The sequence below is a fragment of the Neophocaena asiaeorientalis genome, unplaced genomic scaffold (genome assembly GCF_003031525.2).
Source record: "Neophocaena asiaeorientalis asiaeorientalis breed wild unplaced genomic scaffold, Neophocaena_asiaeorientalis_V1.1 scaffold46, whole genome shotgun sequence".
NCBI lineage: Eukaryota > Metazoa > Chordata > Mammalia > Artiodactyla > Phocoenidae > Neophocaena > Neophocaena asiaeorientalis.
The window spans coordinates 11,548,311-11,573,565 of NW_020175393.1; the positions used below are offsets into that span (position 1 = coordinate 11,548,311).

The following is a 25,255-nucleotide window of genomic DNA, read 5'->3' on the forward strand; positions in this document are numbered from 1 at the left end:
GATACTTATTCTTTGATTGTCGGGATCTGCCACAGCCTAAAATCTAAAAATTATAGAGTAACTTGCATTTATATACATGCGAATTAATATCTCACAATTCTTTCATTTGTGTATTTATCGAAAGATCTTGAATTCTTTAACCTTTAGAAGCCTACATTTTGAAAGAGGCTGTCCTTCAATGATCTCTCTCATGCATCTAATTATATTTAAAAAATGACTCCATACGAGTTTGGAAGAGTGAACTTTTTACTCACTGATCTAAACTGGCGCCTCTTATTATTAAAAGAAAGCAAATTCAAGCTTTTAACATTTTTTTCTATGAACTGGAGTTCCTAGAATATTTCTATGGAGTCTATGGCTTAACTATGTAATTATGTCTCTTGAGTAGATTATGTTTTTCTTCCCATAATTATGTTTTTACCCAAGAGACTTGGAAGGCTTCAGACCTCTCTTGGGTGAAATTGTTCTTCTTCTCTTCTTTCCTGATAAACTCTGAATTCTACATGCCTGACTGTTCAAGGGCTCGAAAGAGAGCTCTTGAAGATATGTGGTAGTGATTACCATTTTTTTTTTTTCCTTTAGAAATTGGTTTATATATTAAGAAGGCCCTTAGAGGGAAGATCTGTTAGTTCATTTTTGAAATGCCATCAGAGAAGAATCTCCTGGAAGGGGATTTGTTTATGATCTGTGGTCCTCTGTCTGAAGCCACACACTAACAGTGGTCTAGGGCTGTCTTGTCTCACAGGCCGTCCTGTGTGAGCTCTGGGGCCCCATGCACACATCATATTCCACGGCTGCTAATTTCCAGTGGCTCGGAGGGGCTCCAGGCCTTCCTTAAACATGAAGACAGTTTCTTAGTCCATTTCATTATTCTAGTCCCGAAATAGTTTTTGACCTGAACCAGACAGCATAGTCTTAGGAAAAACGATGACTCAGCAGCCTTTCCCAGCAAAGATTAGAGACTCATCAATTTTACTGTGGGAAATGTTGCCCAATAACCAGCCTTTTTTTTCCCCCCCTCCTCTCTGACTTTTACTGGACAAAAGGAGAGATAATTCTGAATGTAACAATGTTCTTATTTACTAATTTAACAAGTATTTGTTGTGTGCCTTCTCTGTACCTAGGCTCAAAGTTACGCGTTAGATGTAGGACGTGACACCCATCCTCAGGGGGTTCACAGTCAAGTCCAGGAGAATCTAAGATATTAGGGTTTGAAATTTTATATAAATATTTTATATCAATTCACAGAGAGTTAATGCTTACTGAATGCCTACTACACTTAAGTATAACCACATGTAGTGGACAAAAAGCAGTTGTAGCTGCTCTCAGTTTGCTGTGATAGAAACCAGAGGGCTCACCGAGGCCCTAGAGACAGAAAAGACCAGAACAAATGTGGTGACCAGGTTGAGACTGGGAAGGGATTTGGCCAAATGGAGGTGCTGGGGAGAGAGGCAGTTCTGAGTGGAGGAGGCGGCTTGGGCAAAGGCACGGGGACTCTGAAGAACTGTGGGGAGTCCAGTATGAGTGGGGCGTAGGCCGGGAGCAGTATGGTTGGAGCCATTGGAAGAAAGTGTGATAAGGTACATTGAGACCGTCTTTTCCAGGTTCTTGTTTACTGGGCTCAGGGGGCTCTGTTTAATTTGATAGACACTGTAAGACGACTGAAAGGGTTTGCGCAGGTACATAACGTTAATGTTAGGATTTAGGGACTGAAAGGACTTTAGAAATTATGGAAACGAACTCTTCGTTTTTGCTAAGTCTCAGAGAGTTCCATTAAACCCTTCCTGTGGTCATACAGCTGGTTGGTGCCCTTTCATATTGCCAGCCTGCTGCTCTGGTATCTTAACCACAAGTGAGAGGTTAGGAGTGGTCCTAGTGGGAATGGAAGCTAGGGGCTCATCCCTGTAGATGGGCTAGACCTGCAGAAACTACAGGCATGGGCTTGACCGGATGCTGGGGTCTAGGAATGGGAGGTGGAAAAGACCTAGGCTGGATTTTGAGCCTGGGAGACTAGAAAACAGTTATATTAATGGAAACAGGGAAATTAGAGGAGAAGCTTGTTGGGACTGTTTGTAGTGGCACAGGGAGGTGTGTCAGGGAGAGGCGAAGAACTTAGCTAAACATTGTGTGCATGACAAGGGTACAGGTCTTCGATTTTTAGACTTTCACAAACCACCAGTGAAATGTAGTCATCTGAATGTAAACAGATAGGAGTTTCACTTTTCTCAATAGTATTTTCATTTTCACATGTACGTAGGAATGCAGAAAATCAAGGTTTTTAACCTAGAGCCTCAATAAAGTATTTGGATCCAAACTTTGCATGGCTTCCCTAAGAACTCACTTGAGTCTGTGTCATCTTCCATTTTTGCGGGAATGTAGTAACGCTCATCCTCAGAGGTAAAATTCCAAGTAATTTCATTTGGAATTGAGTTATGACTTTAAAAGTAGTCATCCTGTTCCGTAACCCCTCCCTGCAAACACTCTTTCATGTGCCACTTTCAGGGTAGAGAGATGAGAATTGAAGGCATCATTTTTGTCCCCCCAGAACTGCTGTGGAATAGCATCTCTGTTGCATGTAACCAATTTACTCTGGAAAATGGTACTTCTGGTTCAAGTCCTCTCCCCTTTTCCTTTTTACTCTCTAAGTCATTGTCACGACACTCTTAGATGGTTCTACCCTGTGGCTTGAGCCCTAGGGTATTGGCCCAGATCTCATTCTGTCACTTGACTTGCTGGCAGCAAAGTTAGCTCATGTCTTCCCAGAACCCCCCTCTCCTCCAGGTGGGCCTGACGGCATGGCACAGGAGGTCTCAGGGGCTGCCAAAGTGTTGTTTTATTGGTCAGGGGATGAAAAGATCTGTCTTAAAAGACAGATTTCCATATATATTGCATCGTTGAAAACAATTAATGTTGTCAAATGAGAAGTGTCAAGTGATTTGAAGATGGTTTGCCTCTGGTTAGGTTAATATCTCATATATGTTCAGCACCATCTTGTCTCACAGGACGTCTGTTATCATGGTTCTGTCATTTGTCCTCCAACCAGCTTTTCTTCTTCCTTCTCTGCTTATCAGGATCCTCCTCCACCTTCAAGGACATCATGATCTCATCGGTGAGGGCTTCCTCTTCCCTGTTAGTCAGCATCAGTTGTTCCCCTGTTCTTCCAATGGCATTTTCTTACTTTTTAAAGTTTTTTTTTTATTGTGAAAAATTTCAGACATACATTAAAAGAGATTATATTTCATAAAACCCCAGGTACCCATCGCCTTGTTTTATAATTAATAGCATTTTGCTGTATTTGCTTCATTTGTTATTTTGCTGAAATATTTTAGCAAAATATTATATTTTATTACCAGACATCAGGACATTTAACCTCTAGTTACCCATTCTAAAACGTAAGGGCATACTCTTACATAATCACCAAAAGCACCTCTTCCTTAATATTTTGAAATAGTCCATATTTATATTTTTTCAATTGATCCCCAAGCTGTAGCATTTCAGTGATTGTCTCACACAGTCCTTTGCAGTTAGACTTAACTTGCCTTTCTTCCCTACTAGACTGTGCACTGCTTGAGGGCAAGGACGTTATCTTATATATTTTCTCCCCGCTCCTCCTTAAAATGCCTAGCGAGACCCACATGGTAGATGCCCAGCACACACTAGCTAGACTAACTGACCTGAATTTGGACGCCATACTGATTCCTGATTGATGCTTTATCGCAGATCTGCCTTTTAACTTTATTTTATTTAACATTGTATCTTCCTGATACCCAGGATACAAGTAGATAGATACCTAATAAAACAAGTGAGTGTTTAAAACTGATTTAAAAATACTACTGTAAAGAGAGGAGCTGTCAAACATCATGCCCTAGTGACCAGCAAAATGACCCTTCTGTGCCACGTGAGAGTGAAGGGGCTGTGACACGCCCTGCCTGTTGTGAAAGGAGTACTCTTCTGTTAAGTGCACTTGGGCATCCTTCAAGAGGGCTCACTAATTGGCGTACTGCATCACGCTGTGAATACAGGGCACAGAGCGTGAGGTTCTGGCTGGGCGCCCACCCGCCTCTCCAGAGTTGTGAAGCGGTGCTCAATCGACTTTTATAAAAATGGGCGAAATGGGTTACATCAGAGTGGCACGTTTGTTTTTGTAGTTCACGTACCACGGTTTCAGAGTCTTCACGGACCAGTTTCAGAAGCGTGATTTTTTTAAGCAGAAGTTCTAAAGGCAACATTACCAACTTTCACCGTGGGTGAGTTGCCCTTGGACTGAAAGAGCTGGGTGGGGAAGAATGGGACCATTAGACTATTGGTTGGTGACTTAACCGTTCCTCATGTGTCTTTGCTCTAGGGATGTGTGAATGCTGTGACCCTTCCATCACACTTTCTTCTTGTGCCCCTGAATTTGTTGCAACAAAAGTCATATTCAGCCAAACACACTGAACTTTTTGAATGAAATTTGTTCTGAAAACTACTTTTTTTTCCACTTGAAATTCACTTTTGACTGTGATTTTTTTCTGAATGACTGATGATGTGCTGTTTTAATCTAAAACAAGCTGGTTGGCAAATGGGAGGGAAACGAGTCCCAGACCAGCAGTCAGAAGACCTGAGTTCTCGTCCTGCCACTAACTGTGTGACTTTGGGCAAGTCACTTCCCCTCTCAGGGACTCAGAGTCCTCTCCGTTAAAGAAGTACACTGCTCTAAAACTGAGAGTCAAAATGATTTCTCTAGTCCTTTTCAGCTCTGTGATTCTAAATGTCGTGCAGCAATGCTTAAGAATTATAGTAAGAGCAAATGCAGCTTTCTCAGAAAGCAAGCAAAAAAGCTTTCACTTAAATGAACGTTCTTCAGGGAAATTTCTTAGGAAACATCAATAAAGTCTGGTCTCTAAAAAAGGGGTTTCCCTGCTGGATTCACAAGACTGCCAAATAAGAAGGGAAGAGTTTTTCTGGGAAAGACAGTGCTATAATATGATATCCTGGGCCAGAAAAATTTCTCTCAACCAAGACATTTATCTAAAAGAGGAGAACATTCATTCATTTATTATATAAACATTTATTGAGCACCTACTGTACGGCAGGGACTGAACTGGGTTGTGAGAATTACAGCTGTAAACATGCCAGAGCAGTCATTCTTGTTGGACTCATAGTCTTGCAGGGGAGACAAATCAGTGCATGAGATAATTACAGATTGTGGTTACAGCCATCAAGGAAATACACAGGGTGTGCTCGAGGAGAGGGCACCTATTCTGGGTCTAGTAGGCAGGCACCTCTCGTAGGAGGTGGTGTTCACCCTGAGGTCTAAGGGATGAGAAGGAGTGGGCTGTACAAAGAATCCCGGGGAGAGCATTTCAGGAAAATGGAAAAGTCCTGGAATGGGACACTAAGGGAGGCAATGGCAGAGGCCCAGAGAGACATGATGGGGTCCTGGGTGAGGGTTGTGCTGGTGGAACTGAACAGGTTCGAGATAGACTTTCAAGATGGAAATGACAAAATCTGTTAATGGATTGAATGTGGGGAGTGAGGGATAAGGGGAAATCAAGAGAAGTGTTAAGGTTTTTGGCTTAAGGGACTGAGTGACTGGTGCTATCTGAGATGTGGGACTCTTAGGGAGGAACGGGGTTTCTTGGAGAGAAGAAGCAAGAATTGTGTCTTAAATATGCTGAATTTAAGATACCTTTGAGATGTCCCAGGGGAGAATCAAAGTCAAGTAGGCAGAGGGACACACAAACCTGGAACTCAGGACAGAGGTCAGGACTCACCCTAGCGATGGGGGAGGCGAGGACGTGAGTCGGTGGCCTTGAGCGAGTGGGGTTGTGGGATCGTCCTGGACTGTGGCTCACTACCTCAGCTGCACGTTGGACTATGTCGTGAGCTTTTAAAGAATAACTTTCCCCAGGACCCTCTTCCAGAGCTCCCGATTTAATTGAGCTGATGGACATCTGTATTTTTCAAAGCTCCGTAGAGGACATTTTTATTCAGCTTGGATGGGAGAGCCACTGATCAAGGCAGGCAGTGCAACTAGAAAAGGAGATCCAGGACCGAGCTTTTGCATAGTCCGAGACTGTGCAACATGGAGACAACAGTTCTCCATTCTTTATAGCTTCCTCCTGCTTGGAAGATCCACTCTTTGGCCCTTTGGATGAGGTTTGGTTCTCCCTGTACCGTGGCAGAGTACCCTGTCCTTGACTGAAGTCGGTGTGCCCTTTGTCTTCCGAGTCCCCAGTTTCCGAAGGGACGGCTTGGGTGCTGAGGATTTAAGTACGTCTTCTTTCAGCCCGTCATTCCTGTGTCACCCTGATGTGGTTTAGCGGTAGCAGTTATTTGTCATGGTTGAAAGATGAAGAACCCGATCGGCTTTTGCTCTTCATTCTCCTGCAAGAATTTTGTTGTGGTCATGGTGGTGGCTGTGAAGGGGCAGACATTCTAGGAAGAAAAATGGGTATGTTTTTTTGTATAGATGCAGCTGCAGATGTTCCCCGAATTACACTAGGGTGCGTGTAGATACTTGGTAGCTTGCTTTCGAAGATCATTTCCAAAAGGTGATTGAGGCTTTTCAAATTTCACCTGCTCTTAAATTTCTCACACACATCCATACTCCTCCAGGTTCTTTATTCTTGCCTACGACCTCCTATTACTGCCCCGAAGCACCGGACTCAGAGAAAATAAACGTGTCCTCACGCATTTGTGTGCTGAGTTCACATCTCATTCGGTCTCCATGAAAACCTAACGAAAGGGCTGTAGAAAGCAGAGGCAAAGCTTATTAAATTTTCTTGTGACCCATGGCCCACATAAAGCCTCAGTATGTAAAGGAACCATGCAAGATGGTGTAGCCCTCCCCGCTCCCCCAGCCCTCAGGGAATCTGCCATTCCAAAAATATGGCCTATTAAATAGCTTCCAGGGACAATTCCATAAGCTTTCTTGTTAATGTTTACAGCTGTATCAACACCACAGCAATCCTTTATTTTTTTTGGTATGTGTATGAGGAACAGAATCCATGGATCTAAGTGTGACAAGTACTGTATGATTCTCTAATCGTGAACCTTGTAAGACACAGCGAGGTATAGTGATGGAAGCTTGTTTAGGGTAATGGGTGAGCTGTTAACTTTGTAACTGAATCCTTGCTGCTGCTTCTGCCTGCCTTGAAAACCAACCTGACACCTCCCAGGGCTTAGTCCTCAGATGCCTCCCCTTGGCGATCTGAATATTTTCAGTCCTTCGTAGCAGCTGGGAGAGGAAGGGAGAAGCTGGGGTCCAGCATGGATGGTGCCACGTGATGTATGGAAGGATTAGTCCACTAGGACCCGGGCTGCATCCTGGTCCAGACTGAGCTCGTCAGTAGCTAAGACCCATGGGCTAGTTGTTTTCTCTCTGCAGGCCTTGGTCACTTCATCTATGAACACCTCACTTCCTGGGGTCTGGGAGCTGTTTTGGGTAATCCCTAATAGATTTAGGGAATAATCCTTTAGATTTCTAAAATCTATGTGTAATCTGGATTAAAAAGTCCTAAATGGTGGGGAAAACGACTATGAGTAAGCAATGAGTTTCCCTAGTTTTTCCTGATCATTTTTCTCCCAATCTTAGCCCCTCATTTGTAGCACATGCCCCAGACTTACACTGGCAGGAAATAGGGTGGTGGGTGCATTTCAGTTAATGGGCCTTAGTTGGAACATGTTTGGCTGGGGAGACAGCTACACTCCTATTACCAAACCTTGGCTTCCTGTCTGTTTTCTTTGGGCTGGGTAGGCAATGAAAAAGGAGACAGGAAAATACATTTGGGGGCAAGTAAAATAAGGAATTTGTCTTAGGAAGACAGCTTATAGTTGGGAAATTCTAATGTTCAGCTTAACCCTGTCCTGATACATTCCTCTTGTCCTGTACTAAGTGGGAGATGAGGTGTTCTTGCTACTTGTAGAATCTACCTTCCCATTCTCGAAGGCTCTTAATAATCCTCCTTCAAGGTTTTCTTCTGTTATAGATACTACTCCTAATGCCCTTAATTTTCCCTGCAAATTCTTATTGTAGTCATCATCTTAAATGGCTCTTCTTTGAATCAGCTTCCGTTACTTAACATTTTACTAAACTGTTGGGGCAACACACCAGGGCTTCACTGGTACAGAATATGGAATATATTTCTGTTTAGGCAGTAGGCGTTATTGTACGTGTTCACCATAGTCCCACTCTACGGATTTGCACTTAACTAATGTCGCATCAAGATTCAGGTGTTTTCCAGTTATACCTGCACCAAGGCAATACCATGCTCTTTGCTAGGAATGATTGGATGATTTTTAAAAAGTCTTAGTACCTTGGTTATAGTTCAACTTACATAGTTCTTTAATATCTAGAATTTCTGTGGATTTTACACTTGAATAAACTAGAAGAGAGACAAAGTGAGGTTTTTGTTTTTGTTTTTTTAAATAGTGGATTCTCAACATTCACATGGTAACCCAAAGGGTATTTTTCAGTTTCTCTTACAGAACCACAGTGCTAGATTTAAAATAAAAAAAGCATTCTCTCTGATTTAACATAGTTTATTATGCGCTTTCAGGCTTTGGTGTATCACAAAATATCCACATTCCTCTTGAGGGTTTGAGTTTCCTTGCCTGTATTTCTGTTTTCCTCTTAAAGGGGTTCTCGGTTTGAGTTTTAATTTTTCAGAAAGGAGTCTCCATAAGGTACAGTGGTAACATAAAAAAGAAAAAGTCACTTATGGTCATCATGGAAGTGTCCCTTTAACAGATGTGTTTGTCTCTGTTTCTGCCCCAAGTATGGCCCCCACTGTGTGTCCCATGCACAGATTCTCAACTTTCAGGGGAGGTTTCCTCCTTCATGAAATGAGCAAACACAGCCCAGGACACAGTCACCTTTCCCAGCCTCCCCGAGAGGCCAGAGGGGCTGCCCAGAGCATCCCTCTTGGGCTCTGGTGTCTGGGCCTCACCGCTGATGCTTGGCCCTGAGTCACTCTCTGGGCCCCTCCGCTCTCCATTCCTAGAACAGAACCAGGGATGCTTGCCACCGGACGATGCTTATTACAAAGCCCTTTGGAATGGGAGGCATTATATAGACGCATCATTATAAAGATCAGTATTGACAATCCCTTGGCTTAAACCCCTAGTATGTATGTTCACGTATCTATTTAGCATGGTCAATTGTTCAGCTAATTAATATGCTTTTATTTTATGATTTGCTGTTTCCAGGGCACAGACAGAAGCTTGATGACTCTAAACCTAGTTTGTTCTCTGACCGCCTCAGTGATTTAGGGCGCATTCCTCATCCCAGTATGAGAGTAGGTGTCCCGCCTCAGAACCCACGGCCCTCCCTGAACTCTGCACCAAGTCCTTTTAATCCACAAGGACAGAGTCAGATTACAGGTAAGACAGACTCATAGGTCTCACTTTCGCAGACTCCGGCAGGCTGGGGGTGAGGGGCTGCCTGACAGATAAGACGCGTTCACTTCAAAGCTTCTGGAGCTGGGAAATGGCTTATGATGAAAGAAATCAACACTTGAAGACACTGGCCTTCTTTTTTTTTCTTTTTAATAAAAACCAAATACCAGTATCCACTAACTTTGGGATAAAATTTGGGGGAAGTTTGTACTGATGCTGTCCTCTGTAGCGATGTCAGTCTGCACACTGGTGGGACGGTAATACCATGCTGTCTGGGAGAATGTTTGTTGTCAGTTTCTATATTGTGTCCAGGTGGTGCAGGGGATAACATCGCACCCTCACTATTAGAAAATTAGCATTACCATCTCAGATCTGGGCTAATGTTTCTTACATGTATAACTGTTTCATTAAGTTGGCTGGAAAATTGCCCTGGGCTAACAGGTAGCCTTAATTGCTGGTTATAAGGCAAGACCAAGGAGCGGCCCATCGGGCAGACAGAAGTCCCCTCTGATTCACATTGAGCTCCCGTTCTCCATGTGACATTTCTCTTTATGCATTCCAGTGTGCTTCTTGCTTTACCTTTCTTCTTAAAAATTAATATCAGCATCGCATTACAGACCAATCATTCACATTTGGTGCATTAAGACTCCCAACCCTTTTTTTTTTCCTGCCCCACTTGGGCGAAAGCAGATCTTCCTGTAGGACTAGTCTGCTTGCTTTTATGCCATGGTGACAAGAGTGTGTGCTAATCATCATAGGTCTTTCATTTGCAGATCACAGTACTGAGAGCAGCAAGGAACTCAACATGTCATCTAGTTACTATTGTCGGCAGAGCGACTAGATGGGAAGGAAAATAACTCAAAATGTACAATAAACTCTCAACTTGGATCTTGTCTAATGGTTAGGTTTTTGTCTGTAGCCGTTAGGTTTTGAGTGTCTTTAACGGTTTATAAGCATAATTGTTTATAAACGAAATTACCTACCTCTCCTTCTGTCCTGCCCTTATTAGGAATATGTCTTTTTGGATGTTTACTTAGGTTTCTGTGGGTCTATGTGTATTAGTCTGAATATATGGATATGCCTGAGTATGTATTTTTAAAATAATATGGAACTATAAAAATAAAATATCTAAACACTGAAGAGAACCAGATATCTGCATGAGAGAAGAAACATAGAACTCTGTGAAGAATAGCCATGTGTTAGGTTTAAATAAATCTCCAGTTATTGAAATGTAGGAGTCAGGTTAGTGTGTTCACTAGACATGGGTCCTTGATGAAAATGCCAGGGTGAAATTCACACCGACTTGTGAATTTGAAGCTTGTCGCTATGTGGCATGCTACTACATTTAAAGTAATGGACTGAATTTTTTAATTTTTTATTTTTTTATTGACATATAGTTTTTACAATATTATATTAGTTTCAGATGTACAACATAGTGATTCAAAATTTTTATTGATTATACTCTGTTTATAGTTATTATAAAATATTGGCTGTATTCGCCATGCTATACAATACATCCTTATGGCTTATTTATTTTATATACAGTAGTTTGTTAAAGTGATGGATTTTAGATCATTGATTAAGGTTCATAATAGCTGTACTTTTGTCTTTATAGTAATCCTTAGATTCTCTGTGTGTGTGTGTGTGTGTGTGTGTGTGTATGTGTGTAGAAGTATGTGTATACATATATAGAAGTGTTTATATATGATTTGTAAGGGTCTTATGATGGCTAATAAGATATATATAAGAAAAATATATGTTCTATGATTTGGCAACCCCTGGGTTCTTTAAATGTGTGATTTCTATATTTTAATCCTTAACTGTTTACTGATTATATTTTGCTGATGGCTAAAGCCTTTAAAATGGCCTTCGGAACGTGTGTGCTGCTAGATTCATTTAAGAAGATGCTTTTCTCAAGGCTTTGTCCTCAAACCTAAAGATGACACCAGAAAATGGGACCCAGAGGACATTTTAGAATCCAAAGCTACCTTAGATATCATTAACCGAAAGCTAGGTAAACGTTGTGAAGAGGATCTACATTTTAGCAGCACCCCTGACCCCACATATGAGTGCAGAGAGGGAGGCTCCAAAGAGGCCCGGGGTACGTTGCTGCCGGATGAGCATGTGAGCCGAGCAAAAGCCTGGCCACATCCACCGACCATGCTCACCTCGAGGTATCAGCCTCCTCCCCGTCAGGAGGCTCACGGAGGTTAAGCTCCTTGTCTGCAGTTTTGTGGGTTTTTTTTTGCGGTACGCGGGCCCTCACTGTTGTGGCTTCTCCCGTTGTGGAGCACAGGCTCCGGACGCGCAGGCTCAGCGGCCATGGCTCACGGGCCCAGCCGCTCCACGTCACGTGTGGTCTTCCCGGACCGGGGCACGAACCCGCGTCCCCTGCATCGGCAGGCGGACTCCCAACCACTGCGCCACCAGGGAAGCCCCAGGAGGACTCTTAACCACTGCGCCACCAGGGAGGCCCCTTGTCTGCGGTTTTACAGCACGTTAGTGACAGAGCAGAATTCGGTCTCTTGACTCCTAAGGCAGTATGTTTGGTCTTATACCATATCATGCTGCAATTCCATCATGATCATTTAAAAACAGTATTGCAATATTCACTGGATGTCTTCTTAAAAACGAAAATATCGCTTTCTGGAATTATAGTACAAGAGCATTAGCTCTGCATTTTGGGATGGTGGCATCAGTAGAACTGATTCATAGATGAATCTCCTCATTTTTTAAAGCATCCACAAGGTACTGGGCCCTACAACTTCCTTGAGCTTTCCAAATTTGCAGACTTACACACACATTCATGCTGCCCCTACCCACTGTCGGCCACATGCCCTTTCTTTAAACCCCCGCCTGTCGTCAGTGAGACAATACAAGTATCTACCCATAACCAAGGATGTGCGGAGTTCTACAATGACCTGGATTATTAGGACAGCCCAGAAACATCCGTAGCAGCAGCAACTTCAAAGTGAATTGAACAGATCATTTTTTTCTCCCTGGATTAATTTTCTTATTTATTTAATAAGTGTTAAGTTAGAGTGAACCACATGTAGAGAATTGGGTCTTAGGGAACATGGGGGAGAGCAGAAAAGCTCTGTCCTTGAGTTAAAGTCTAAGTGAAGAGTTATCTTTCCCAGCCCTTGCACAGCCACATTCTCTCCCAAGGCTATAATGTACACGTCTTCCCTCTGTACCCCCTGACTTACACTGTTCTATCTATGGAGGTCTCTTTGTGTTGACAAGATCCACCCGTCCTTCAAGGTCACTGTTATCTTCTTTATGCAAGTCTTGGAACCTTCATCTAGAGGCTGCCTCTCCATCCTCTAAGCTTCAGTTGAGATAGCCTTATTTTATGGCTTCTGTGTATCTCCCCTCTAGATTAGAAATTCTCTGAGGGATTTATTCCAGGCATTTATTTTCTTTTGTGCCTAGCACAGTGGTAGCTAGCGTCTCATTAAATGTTGAATGAATGAAAGTTTAGATAAGAAGAAATCATTGCAAGGAGGGTTGGACTATCATGCCTGGTTCGTGTTGACCGTTCTTTCTGATTTCCCATCCCAGGGTGCCTTTGTTCCCTTCCAATGAACAGTAATAGCAGAAATCACATTTCAGTAGAACACGCACATGGTTAAACCATTTGGTATCATTTCAGTTTAGGGTCTACATTTTCACATGATTAAATTTCAATTCTCCTTAAGAGACTGGATTTTGTAACTTCTTTGCAATATGCCACACCTGCATTTTAGTTCCATAAAGGTATGGAATCCTTTGGCTAAAGGTATTTGTAACAGAAAGGGCCCAGTTATCTCTCATCGATCGGCTTGGCTCTCTTGATATCTCAAGCTCTTACCCCCAAACTGTAGACAGTGATCATGGTTGGCTAAAGGTATTTGTAACAGAAAGGGCCCAGTTATCTCTCATCGATCGGCTTGGCTCTCTTGATATCTCAAGCTCTTACCCCCAAACTGTAGACAGTGATCATGGTTGGCTAAAGGTATTTGTAACAGAAAGGGCCCAGTTATCTCTCATCGATCGGCTTGGCTCTCTTGATATCTCAAGCTCTTACCCCCAAACTGTAGACAGTGATCATGGTTGTGTAGTCACTCTGAGTTCTCCCACATGCCAGCATAGAAGGCACGTCGAACTCCCAGAAGAGTGAAATGAAATTAGGAATTGTAAAGTGAAGAAGTCCTAAGCCTTTAGTGTTTCACATTAGCGTGTCTTACAGTTCCTAGGGCTCAAGGTCCTGGCCATATGGTGGGCTGGCTTCTTTGCAGTGCAGGTCTGACCTGTCACTCTGCTGAGGTCTTTAATGGTGACGTTCTGCCTGAGGGCCCAGGCCCTCCCCATGGCTTCCTGAGGAAGTTGCTTCCTCTGCACCTCTTTTTTTTTTTTTTTTAAATCTTTCAGACGTCGGTTGCCTGTCTCTGGGTGCTAGGAAACACCTAGCTTGTCACAAATGTCCACTTCTTTTGATTCAGAGCATGGTGGTAGCAGTGCAGTAGGGAGACTGTGTTAGGAGATGTTGCTCAGGATAAGCACTGTTTTGAACTCAGTACTCTCTGGATGGGTGAGCCGCATCTAGAGGAAAAAAAAGCTGGCTCAGGCCCTGGGAAATTCATGTAACCTTGGGGGTGGGCATTCTGTGATTTTATTGAGTGCTTATTTTTTGCCAGGCATTAATGTAAGAGAACAAGGTAGTATAGCTACTCTTCACCAGGGGCTCACATTTTAGTGACATAGAGTCAGCGATTGGGTCAATAAGCATACATGCAAGATGATTTCAGATAATAATAGAAGCTTTGGGGAAATGAAATAGAGTAGTGGGAGAGAGAGCAGTGTAGGGAGGGAAGAAGCTAATTTTGGTTGGAAAGTTTGAAGAGCTTTGAAGATCTCTGAGGAACAGCATTTCTGGCCGGGGGTGGGAAACTCAGGCAAAGACTCTCAGGGAGCAGTGATGCGGTGTGTGCAGGGGACAGAAAGGTCAGGACAGGTAGAGTGGAGTGAAAAAGGGGAGCGGGAAGGGGCTCGATTAAGGAGAGTCTTCAAGGTCCTGGTAAGGAGTGTGGGTTTTGTCCAGACCACTGTGGGGCGCTATTGAAGGATGTGAAGCAAGAGAATGACATTATCTAATTCACATGCTTTTAAGAACTCCTTTGGCTGCTGTGTGAAGCATGGATCATAAGGGGGCAGTGGTAGGAGCAGGGTCATCCTTTAGGAAGTGACTGCAGTAGCCCCAGAGGCAATGAAGGATGGTCGCATTCAGAACTCAGGTCAAATGCTGGCACCTCTGTCAGGCTTCTTCCAGCCCACCCAAGCTGAGTCTAAGGCTCCCACACCACCGTTGCACATGGTGACAATTATTTGTGTACACGTCTGTCTCCCCCGTCAGAGTTTGAACTTTCAAAGTCTAGGGCCATGTTTTACTGACCTCTGTGTCCCTGTTGTCTTCTGTGGTGCCCACTGCTTGGTGACTTTCGTTTTGGTGATGAATGAATGAACCGGTGTTTGACTTCTTCAGGAAGTGTGACCCATTATTATCCTACCCTGAATATTTTTCTAGTACCTATTTGATTGGATTACTCTTAGCTGCCATTTATTGACTGTGGATCGTGTAGCAGGCATTTCTCACAACGGTTCTATGAGATGGGTAGCGTTGTTGTAAAAACCGAGGGTCCGAGAGGCTAGAAACTTGCTCAAGGTCCCACTTACACACCAGTGAGTCATAAATATAGGAATTAAGGCCAGATTTATGTAGCTGGAGGGTCCTGTGCACTCAACCACCAGGCACCCTCAGGAGGCTGCAGCGTACGTCCCGCTTGGCCCAGTTTCCTCCCATTTCAGACTTTGATTTGTGCAGCTCTTTACCATTTACAAACTAGTTTTACATAAAGTTCTTGTTAAAGCCTTAAAACAATTCTGTAAAGTACATATTTTATAGGTGGAGGAAATGGACTCTTCGAGGAATGAGCTGCTAACGGGCTCTTGAGCTACTATAGTTGACTGTGAGTTCCAGACTCTTAGTGGGCAACCAGCCTCATGGCCATTGAGTCGGCCATGTTGCTGACTGTCTAAGTGGCACGTGTCCTAATGGACCAATGTCTTTTTCTTTCTCCATCAGATATTATTTAGGATCCTCAGAGACGAAATGTTCATAATGGGGATGCATTAGGAGTAGCTGAATTAAGTTTTAAAATGCAATACAATTGCTTTTGCTAATTAAAGGACAGTTATATATGAGCCTATATTCAAGGTAACCTTTTTAGGGATATCTTGAAGATCAACTTGCCAGGCATCATATAGGACCATGATGATCTTATCAGCAGTTACCTTGCCTGAAGCGAAGTCGTTTCCGCCCAACTTCAGTCTGCTGCCGTGTCCCCTTGGCAAACATGCTCCTTTAAGCATTAAGAGGATCCTGGCCAGCTGGGCTTCAGCTGTGTATGTGTTTGGCTGTTTTAGCCCTCAGGCCGCTGTGCTTGCACTGAGACATTTACTAGCAAAGCCTTTTAGAAATAGGAAAGCACAGCTGAGCAGCCGTGTCCCAAACTACCGTCCTATTCAAGTGCCGAGTGACCCCGCAATTCTTTCGGGTGAAAACAAGTTGGGAGGTGAGGCGGGCGAGGGTGGGTGGCGGTGGCTGTGAGTGTGAAGAGGATGAACCCACGAGGGGCACAGTGGCTGTTACTGAGCAGGAAGGATGACTGCGGGTGCCTTCAGCGTGAGAAGAATTGTAAGATGTGGGGAGTGGGAGTCAAATGAGGTCCCCTGCTTTACGATCACTGTGGTCCTACTCACCTATAGGCATCTCGTGTCTTAAGGAACTGAAATCACCACACTCAAGGCAGGTGGTTGGAAGTTCTGTTCTTTCAGTTGGGTGGTGCTGTGTTTTCATTTCTGAAGTTACTGCAGAGTCTTGTCCTGTCTTCTTCCTTGGAGATCTTTTGGGCAGAATAGCCAGGAAAATTTGCTACTGCCACGCACACGTGTGAGCGGGAAAGCTCTTCAGAGGAGGTTGCTGGTTACAGTTCTTATGAAGAAACAGCACAAATCCTGTGTGTGAACACAGTTTCACATCTCTTCAGCTCTAGCAGCCATCTACTAAGGAAGAGTGGAGTTCAGGTCCGGCCTGGGCTGCTTTGAAGGATAAAGCTCAGTATGACCCTGTGAAGGGCTGGCTGTCAGTGTGCTGTGTGGTCACTGCAACTGTTGGCATCATTCGTAGATGAGGTCCTTAAAGGTCTCTGGACTTCTGTCGGTTGGAATTCCCTATTAACTGAAGATGTTCTGACTTTATTACGCTTTTAGAAAAACACAAGACGGGTAATGTTCCAAGAAAAATCAATTTCTTGAGTTCCAAAATCTTGTCTTCGTAATGTTCTCCTGTCTGGAATACAAATGCTCAGTTAGTATCGAATCATGATAAGGAGAATCGATGTCCTTCATGATGCCTCTTCTTGTCCTTCCCCAAGACTCTTCCATTTCTAGCCTGACTTAAGGACTCTGCCCAGAGGAAGTCTGTGTTTCGTTCTCTCATTCTTTTCCAAAGCATCATCTTTCTCTTTGTAGTTTTATATTTAGTTTGAGCTTTACGTATATGTATGTGTGTATATGTGTACACACATGTATGCATGTCTTTACTAGTTGCCTAGGAACCCTTCTTGCCCCTTTTTACCTCTTGCTATGGATTCTGGGAAGAATGATCAGAATAAGAGTCTAACTTTGAATGAAATATTCAACCTCCAGGGCTACCCCAGGAGAGGGGCGAGTCAGGCATGCGGTTTGATATAATGGATGCTCTAATGGTGTATTTTGATGTTGAATTGTGGATGGGCACCCAGGCCTTCAAACAGAGAGCTGGAGTTTATTGTACTATGTGGTATTAATAGCAGCAACATTATATTACAGATGTTATCAGTTTGAAAAGTATTTTCATTCCATTTTTTTCATTTTAATATATGCAGAAGTATTCCAGGAATAAAATTGTATGGCACTATTCCCAGTTAAGACCATCAGATTCTTTCCAGGGCTTTGTTTATTTTGATAAGGACTTGCTTTTTAACTGTTTAAAAACAGTTGGTTGTAACAGATTTCACAGAAGAGTCAGTAAGAGGACAGATTTCACAGAAGAGTCAGTATTGTGAACCCTGTTTAGCGAATAAGAAAACTTAGGCGGGCTTCCCTGGTGGCGCAGTGGTTGAGGGTCCGCCTGCCGATGCAGGGGACGCGGGTTCGTGCCCCGGTCCGGGAGGATCCCACATGCCGCGGAGCGGCTGGGCCCGTGAGCCATGGCCGCTGAGCCTGTGCGTCTGGAGCCTGTGCTGTACAATGGGAGAGGCCACAACAGTGAGAGGCCCACGTACTGCAAAAAAAAAAAAAGAGAGAGAGAGAGAAAACTTAGGCACCAGGAGATTCTGGAACTCTCAGGGCTGAAATTAGAAATCAGTGTCCCGGGAAGGTGAAGTCTGACAAGGTGGTTTTAGGTGGGGAGGGTGTAGGGGAAAGGATTAGAAGAACAGTACACCTTTGGGGCTGTCAGCAAGGTGAGTGGGGGGAAAGGAAAATGACTTCGAGCATCACTGAGGACCCAGGTAAGGACAGAGATGCTGGGAAGAGCCAGTCAGCAGTGATTGTCTCCTGAAGTGGTTGCAGCTTGTGAACAGAAGTGGGCCCTGCAGTGGTGGATGGTCAGTGGGAATGACAGTTTCTCTAGGACTCAGTAGGACTCAGTGCAAGTCAGGGAAACGAGGAAGATGTTGAGCCACTTACCAATGTGGAAGAAAGAATGTTCTGGAGGTTGGTAGGTTAGGGTAAAGACAGAAGAACTTCTGAAGAGGAGTTGGCTCATCTTGTGACCTTGGAGAGTGAGCAACAGCTAAGCGGAAAGGTCAGGAGGAAGGACATGGGGAAATCCAAGCTTCAGTTCAGCTGGGAAGTAGGTGTCTCATGGAAAGGCTGAGGGTAGGTGGGAGCTCTTGGCCATTCCTTAACCATTCCTCGTGTGACAGATGGAGGTCCCATGCCTTGTTCTGTCTTCTCCAGGGCTCTGGGCTGACGCTACCTCGAGAAAACACAACCCTGCAGCACTGACCGGTGGGGTAGGGGTCCACTCGTGCTCTGTTAATCCATCTCAAGATTGTGCTGACCTTTTGTCATCCCATCACACTGTGGCTTGCAGTCCATGAAAAACTCTGCTCTTGGGGCAGACTTGCCCTGTCCGGTCTTGGAGTTGACCAAATGCCGCGCTGTACTCTTGTTCTTTGTCGATTTCATGGTGTCACTTTCACCTCCTCCTTCCATCTTGTAGGGTTATTTTATAGCTCTGGTTCCTCATCCAGCATGTTGACTGTTTCTCCCAATTCTGTCTCATCTTGAAGCTTAGGAAGGTTGCTTTTCATTCTTAAAGACTTTGCTGAAGATGCAGGACGTAACTAGGATTATCGTGCCCTTGGATATGCCACTGTGTTCCTCTCTGGAAGCTGACCGTGAGCCGTATCAACAACCACTCTCTGGTGGGCCTTTTAACTACCTGTACATCCCTTTAGAGGTAAGGTGTGTCTCTTGCTGAGGTCAAGATGCACAGCAGACAGAGGAGCTTTCTTTTAACCTATTGCTCTCGTAATCCTAGGAAACAAGTTTTTAGTGAACCCATTCTGCTTTCTGATAGTCACTTTGGGCATCAAGTGTGAAGTGTTGATTATACACAGGCTTTTGAAAGGGACTCAGGTGTTTTTAGTGGTCTGCAATGAATGGCTCCAAAAAACTAGCTGCAATTTAGACTTTTACCCGTGGCAATGCCATTCTCAGGAAAGGTAAATGGGGAAGGAGATAAGAGTACTGTCTATCATGTAGTAAACTTTAAAGTCACTATCTTCAAGTAATAACTGTCATGTGGACGAGGAATCCCAGGCAGCGAAGCTACAATGAGGAGTGAGTGGAGTTCCAGGGAGGCACGTTTTCCTTAATACAAGGAAGAACTCTGCAGACCCTGCTCTGTCAAAGAGAAGCCCTTTGCCTGCCAGTCTCCATACATTCTTGCAATATTGTGGGGTGTAATTCATCTTGGAGCAAGAACCTGAATGCCTGTAAAGCAGTGGGTTGCTCTCTCTTATCTCCTCACGTCTCTTGGGCCTTAAATTCCTCTTAAGCATGTTTGTTCTGCTCATTCTGTTTGAAGGTCATTCTTCCTGATAGGGAAGATTAATTCAGAGTAGTGTTGGGTAATTTTCCTTTCTAGCAATCATCAGTAAAAATGACGCCTGTTGTTCTCAAACTTTGGCGTGTATTAGCATCACCTGGGGAGCTTGTTCCATGTACAGATGCCCAGGCTTTACCCCTGAACTAGAAAGTATGAGGTGGAGCCTGCCCAGATCATAGCCGCAGGCCCAGAGCCCTTGATCGCAGGCTCACCTTGCCCACCCAGAGCCAATCTGGTCCAGCCGAGGTATCTCAGGACCTCATCCCCCTGGTGGGACCATGTGCAGAGGCAGCTGGGTGCCTCAGGCTGCTTCCTGGTTCCCTGAGTGCAGCTCCTGGACTCCACCCTTGCATCTGTTTCAGCTGCTGTTTTCCCTACACACCCTTCCCTGTGTGTGTCCTGGGCTGGACTTCTGCCCTGTTTCTATTATGATGCTGTCAGAGGGAGATTTTAAAAATGTGAATCTGATGATGTCACCCCATACTTAAAAACACCCCGTGACCTTCCGTTGCACTTTGGATAAAGACCAAAACCTCTCGCGTGGCCCAGCAGGTTCTGCATAGCCTGGGTCCTCCCTACCTGTTTTCCAGTCTCTTCTCACACTGTCTTGAACCTTTTGTCAGTCGTCCAACCACACTGGCTTTCTCAACTCTTCAAAAAAGCTCTACTGCCTCCGTCCCAGGAACTTGATATATGCTGTTCGCTTTACCTAAAGCCCTCTTAACCCCACCTACATATCCACTGGACTTCTGCTTGCCCTTCTCTAATCATCTCATCATTAGAGAAGCCTTCCCCAGCCTTGGCTGGAGTCCCCCACTGTACATTCTTATGATGCCAAGGACATCTCCTTTTTAGCACTTATCACAGTTATATGATTAGTTGATTAATGTCAGCCTCTCCCACCAAACTGTAAACTCTGTGAGGGCAGGCAGACTCTTTACTCACCATTAATATCTCTAGAACCTAGCAGAGTACCAGAGGAAGTACTCTAGATATTTTTTGAACGAAGGAGTGGGAGCCAGTTCTTGGAACCATGGACAATACCATCATCCATCCGACAACAGGATTCACCATGTCTGGGGACCTTCTGTAACACCCCGACTGCTATAATCTCACCCACTAGATGTTAATAACCTGATTTGAACTTGAATTTCCTGCATCCACTTCAATACTGTGATTTGAACTAAGGTCACTTCCCCTGGCCAGCACCACATCCCAGTTATTTCTCAAATTCTGGTCCTACCTGTTTGTAGCTAGTTCCCTTCCCTCTGCTACCTTTACACTGAGGTCCCGGATGTGCCGAGGCTGAGGCCAGGTTAGGTGTGACATATGGTATAGCCTTTTGTTTCTCCTATTAGGTTTTTCTAGGTAAATGGAGTAAGAGAATGTAAAAGTACTGTCTATCAGGTCGTAAGCTTTAAAGGCATTATCTTCAAATAATATAATAACTGTCATGTGGATGAGGAATCCCAGGCAGCAAAGCTACAATGAGGAGTGAGTGGAGTTCCAGGGAGACATGTTTTCCTTAATACAAGGAAGAACTCTGCAGACTCTGCTCTGTCAGCGAGAAGCCCTAACTAAAAAGAAAATAAGAAAATTCCCTCATTTTCTGTAAGACAGTGATGAGTTCCTTCCAGTCCCAAATTGGTGGTACTGAAAAAAGGCACTTCTCATTACCTTGTCTTAACTTCCTTCTGGTTTTTCTTTTGACATTTTGTTAGGGGCTGTGACGTCTCAGGCTGTACCTGTCATTTCTCATTCTCTTCCCCACCATGGTCCTCTAGGATTTACTAGGTCCCCCTCCTCCCATTGTTTGTACTGACACATAATTCATCATGCCCGGTGCACCCTGCGTAGCATCCGGTTCTATCCGAACAGGTTGCTGCTTTTTTCTCAGATTTCAGCCTTAAGCTCTGGAATCGGCTGGGCTGGTGGTCTGCCGAGCGATTCTGGAGGCCACTTTAGTCAGCTGGAGACCGCCTGGCTGGGGACAGGAGGGGAGTCAAAATCCCGCTCTCGGTGCCTTCTCTGCCAACATGGGCCACAACGCTCTGTGATGGGACACACCGCGAGTGTCAGCCCCCATCATTTCCTCTCCCAGCTGCCCCAGATCAGCTCAGGGCAGCTTTGGTCCTTGCTGTTGCAGCTACCGACTCCAGAAAGGACTGAGGGTTGGGAGCCCAATTCTCCGAGTAGTTAGAATCATAGCATTTCATTGCTGGAAAACATCTTAGAGATAACCCATCCATTCTCATCTACACCTGACGACAGCGATACTCAGAGAAGGTGAACTATTGGTGCACAGCTGCACAATTAGTGCCAGAAGCCCCCATCCAGCGCTCCCCCTGCACTTGGAAGTGCCTGTTTGTTTTCCGATGGTGCTCGCTCTTGGTCAGGAGAACGGGGAGTGAGTGGGAAAGCTCATTCTAAAACTCCAGTCTAGTTAGCAGGGTTATTAGAGAAGACATAGAATTCAAGATTTAGCATTTAGTGTAAATGTTTGGAAATGGGAATTCACGGAGGTAAGAATGTGAGTATATTTGCCTTATGAATGACAGTAATATGACAGAAATAGTCTAGGGTAGGAAATTGTAAAGCTGCCTCTCTCCATTGAGATGATTGACTTTGACCCTGGTTTCAAGGGAGAGGCATAATCTTCAACTAGGAGAACTGTCTATGCAGTTCATTTTAAGTACCCCAGTTTTCTCATGAAATATTGGAGGTTTGCACAGCCCAAGTTGAGTGCTGAGGAGGGGGACATGGGTGGAGGGGAAGGGATGGGAATGTGATGCTCTCTGAATGGACTGGGCTCCCCAGATACAGCAGGTGCTCACTGGGGCGCACATGGCAGAAATCACCGGCCCCTGTCCTGCCACGTTACACAGCAGCCCACTGGCAGCACAGACAGGAAGCAGTCGCTCGTGTGCTGGTTCAGGCTTGGCCCCTGTTGACTTGTTTCCTCCCGTGTCTGCGTGAAGTTCAGTACCGTGTCCAAGGTGTGCCCTGTTGCGAGCGGTTCTTAGGAAAGCAGCCCTTCATTCACACCCACAGGCGTCTAACCAGAGTGTTTACCAAAGGGGGCTCGTTAATAGCAACCACTGAGTTTCCACGTGTACCTTTCCCTGGGCTTTTCTAAAGCTCTCTGCCCACTCTGCTCTCCCCACTCAAACTTCTTCATTAAGAGACTTCTCCCTGTTCTCCTGGAGTCAGTTCCTTTTCCTATGGTGCCTTTTTTTCTAACCATCTGTCTCTTTATTCCTCTCTTATTATGACCCCAAGTGTTCAGAGTTCAAGTAGGCAGACATGAAATTTAGCTTCTCAGTCATTTGAAAGCCTGGATACTCTTAGAGCCCATGACTCTTTACAAATCATTTTAGGAAATGCATGGCCCTGCTTCCTTTTCCCCATATCCGTTATTGAACTTCAGAAGCTGTGGTCCAACTCAAGGGAGAGAGCTTGCTTTCCTCATATCCACGGTTTAGATAAATGGTTGTCTCCATTTTTTGCCTGATGCAAAGACCACTTAAGACGTGTGAACCACTTCTCCCCCAAGTAGCATCAATTTTTGAGCATCTCCTGGGAATGTTGCCTCCTGTACTTCTATGTTTTGGGGTCTATAGAATGGAAAGCGGATGGCTCAATGTCCAAGTAGCCTAAGCTGAAGGAACACCACCCTAGAAGGAGATCTTACAAAATTCACACTGATATTGGTGTCCTGTGGTTCATGTCTATCTTTAGAGCTTTTTGAAAAACACAGGTACATACTTTGAACATTTTTAAGTTACTTGTTTTATATCTGTTAGTCTTACTTTCCCCACCTGCATGTATAAGCTTTTGCACGGCAAGAAATGTCTTTTGTTACTTATCTATCCCTTAGACCATTGCACTGCCATGTAGGCGTACAGAAGCTGTTCGTCACAATAAAAATGGATGGTTTGCTGACTCACCAGAATAGCATGTAAAAACTGCCCCCCCCACCCCAAAAGCCCTGTTAAGGTGGCAGTAATGACGATTGGTACTTTGTAGGTGAAAAAGGGATAGCTAAATAAGAACCTTGCCCTCAACTTCAGTGCGTTGGGAGAGAAAGTGCGAAGTGTATGTGGGCCCCTGGACTTCTGGTGTCTTTTTTTTTTTTTTAATTAAAAAAATTTTTTTTAAGCTTTTATACAATATTTAAAGGTTACTTTCCATTTCCAGTTATGACAGAATATTGGCTGTATTCCCCTTGTGGTACAAAACGTCCTTGAGCCTGTCTTACACCCAGTAGTTTGTGCCTCTCTGGTGTCTTTTTAAAATTTGTCCAACAGACATTGCCTCAGTTGGAACAAATGCTGAAGGGATTCTTTTTGTCAAGTGACTGGCTCCTCTTTATTTAACCTGAGCTCTTAGTAGTTAGATTTGGTCTACAGTTTCTTGTGGAATTGTACAGCTGTAGGTCTGAGGTGTCCAGTCACTAGCCTGGCCTCGGAAGCCTGGTGGCGGTTCCTATCACGGGTTCCCAGTTAGACTGGAGACTGTTTTCTCCTTGGTGTCGTCCCCAGTGCCTCCAGGAGCTCTGCCCTGCCCTAGGTCTTCTGCTTCTTTCTCTTCTCTCCCATTGAGTCATTGTGATTAGTCACCTCCTGCTGTGAGCACAGCAGCCCATTGTATAGGGAAGACCTGATCTTCTCTCAAGTTTATGTTACAGGTCATACTTGATTATGACTTCCCTTTAAACTCCCCCCTCCCCTTTGTTAGGTGAAAGGAGAGAAGTTTGGGGAGAAATAGGGGTGGAGTCCTATTAAACCGCTCCTGTGCTCTTTAGTATTTCAGGTTTCCCAAGCACAAAAGAGTATGTGCTCATAAAAAAACCCAACACCCAGGGTTTTGTTTCTAAATTGTCATATCTCTATAAAAACTTCTGTCAATGCTTTGAATTTCTAGAATATAGTAATAAAAGTAATATTGTTGCTGTTTCCGAAGATTGCCATAGGAAAATAATGAATTATCGTTTTTAAAGCACCCTAAAACGATTTCAAGTTCAACAGCAGTTTTCTTGTCTTTTGGGAATGTCTGTGAAATAGAGTTCAGTTATTTTCTGAAAACTTGTGGGTGCTCATAGGTAATCTCTGGTCACCCAGGCTGTAGTATCAAGGCGATGATTGGCACCTCGAGCCTCTGAGACCCAAAAAATCAAGGATATTCTTGTCTGTGTTGGAGTGGAAGGACAGGGTACTTCCCTCCATGTTTCTGCAGACTCAAAAGGACGAAACATTCAGTACAACTCTGCATGGGGTATAGGAAAGGAATAAGTTGTACTAGCCCTGTGGGGCCTGAGATTGATGAAGACAGTTTCTTGTTTGTTAATGGTTAATTAGTAGGTTTGTCTCAGAGCTAGGCCCTATACTCACTCTTCCCTGTTAGTAACCTTAGGATTGACCAGCGGTGCCTAAAAACATCTGTCACCTGCTCTGACTCATCCCAGTTCAGAGTGAATCTCAGAAGTCTCAGGTTTCTTCAGGAAGTTGAGTTCAGAAATCGTTTATGAGATCAGGTTAAGGTGACTTTTCTCTATTGTAAGCATTAATAATTGTCCACAACAAAGCAAATATGATGTAATCATATATTTATGATAGGATTACATTTTCTTAGTGATTGGACATTTTATGGCTATTTTATAGCCTTTTTCTTCCC

The 25,255-nt window shown here is 44.2% G+C and overlaps 1 protein-coding gene across 6 annotated transcripts in view; it reads left to right on the forward strand.

Annotated features, from left to right (window-relative positions):
• RUNX2 (RUNX family transcription factor 2) overlaps positions 1–25,255 on the forward strand; it is a 126,351-nt gene that overhangs the window by 60,216 nt on the left and 40,880 nt on the right. For 5 of the 6 annotated variants that reach the window (XM_024765888.1, XM_024765885.1, XM_024765887.1 and 2 more), the window contains exon 4: positions 9,193–9,366. The exons of the other annotated variant lie outside the window; for it this stretch is intronic. In XM_024765888.1, the coding sequence (XP_024621656.1) occupies positions 9,193–9,366 (174 nt within the window). The remainder of the gene's footprint in view (positions 1–9,192; positions 9,367–25,255) is intronic. 6 annotated transcript variants of the gene reach the window in all.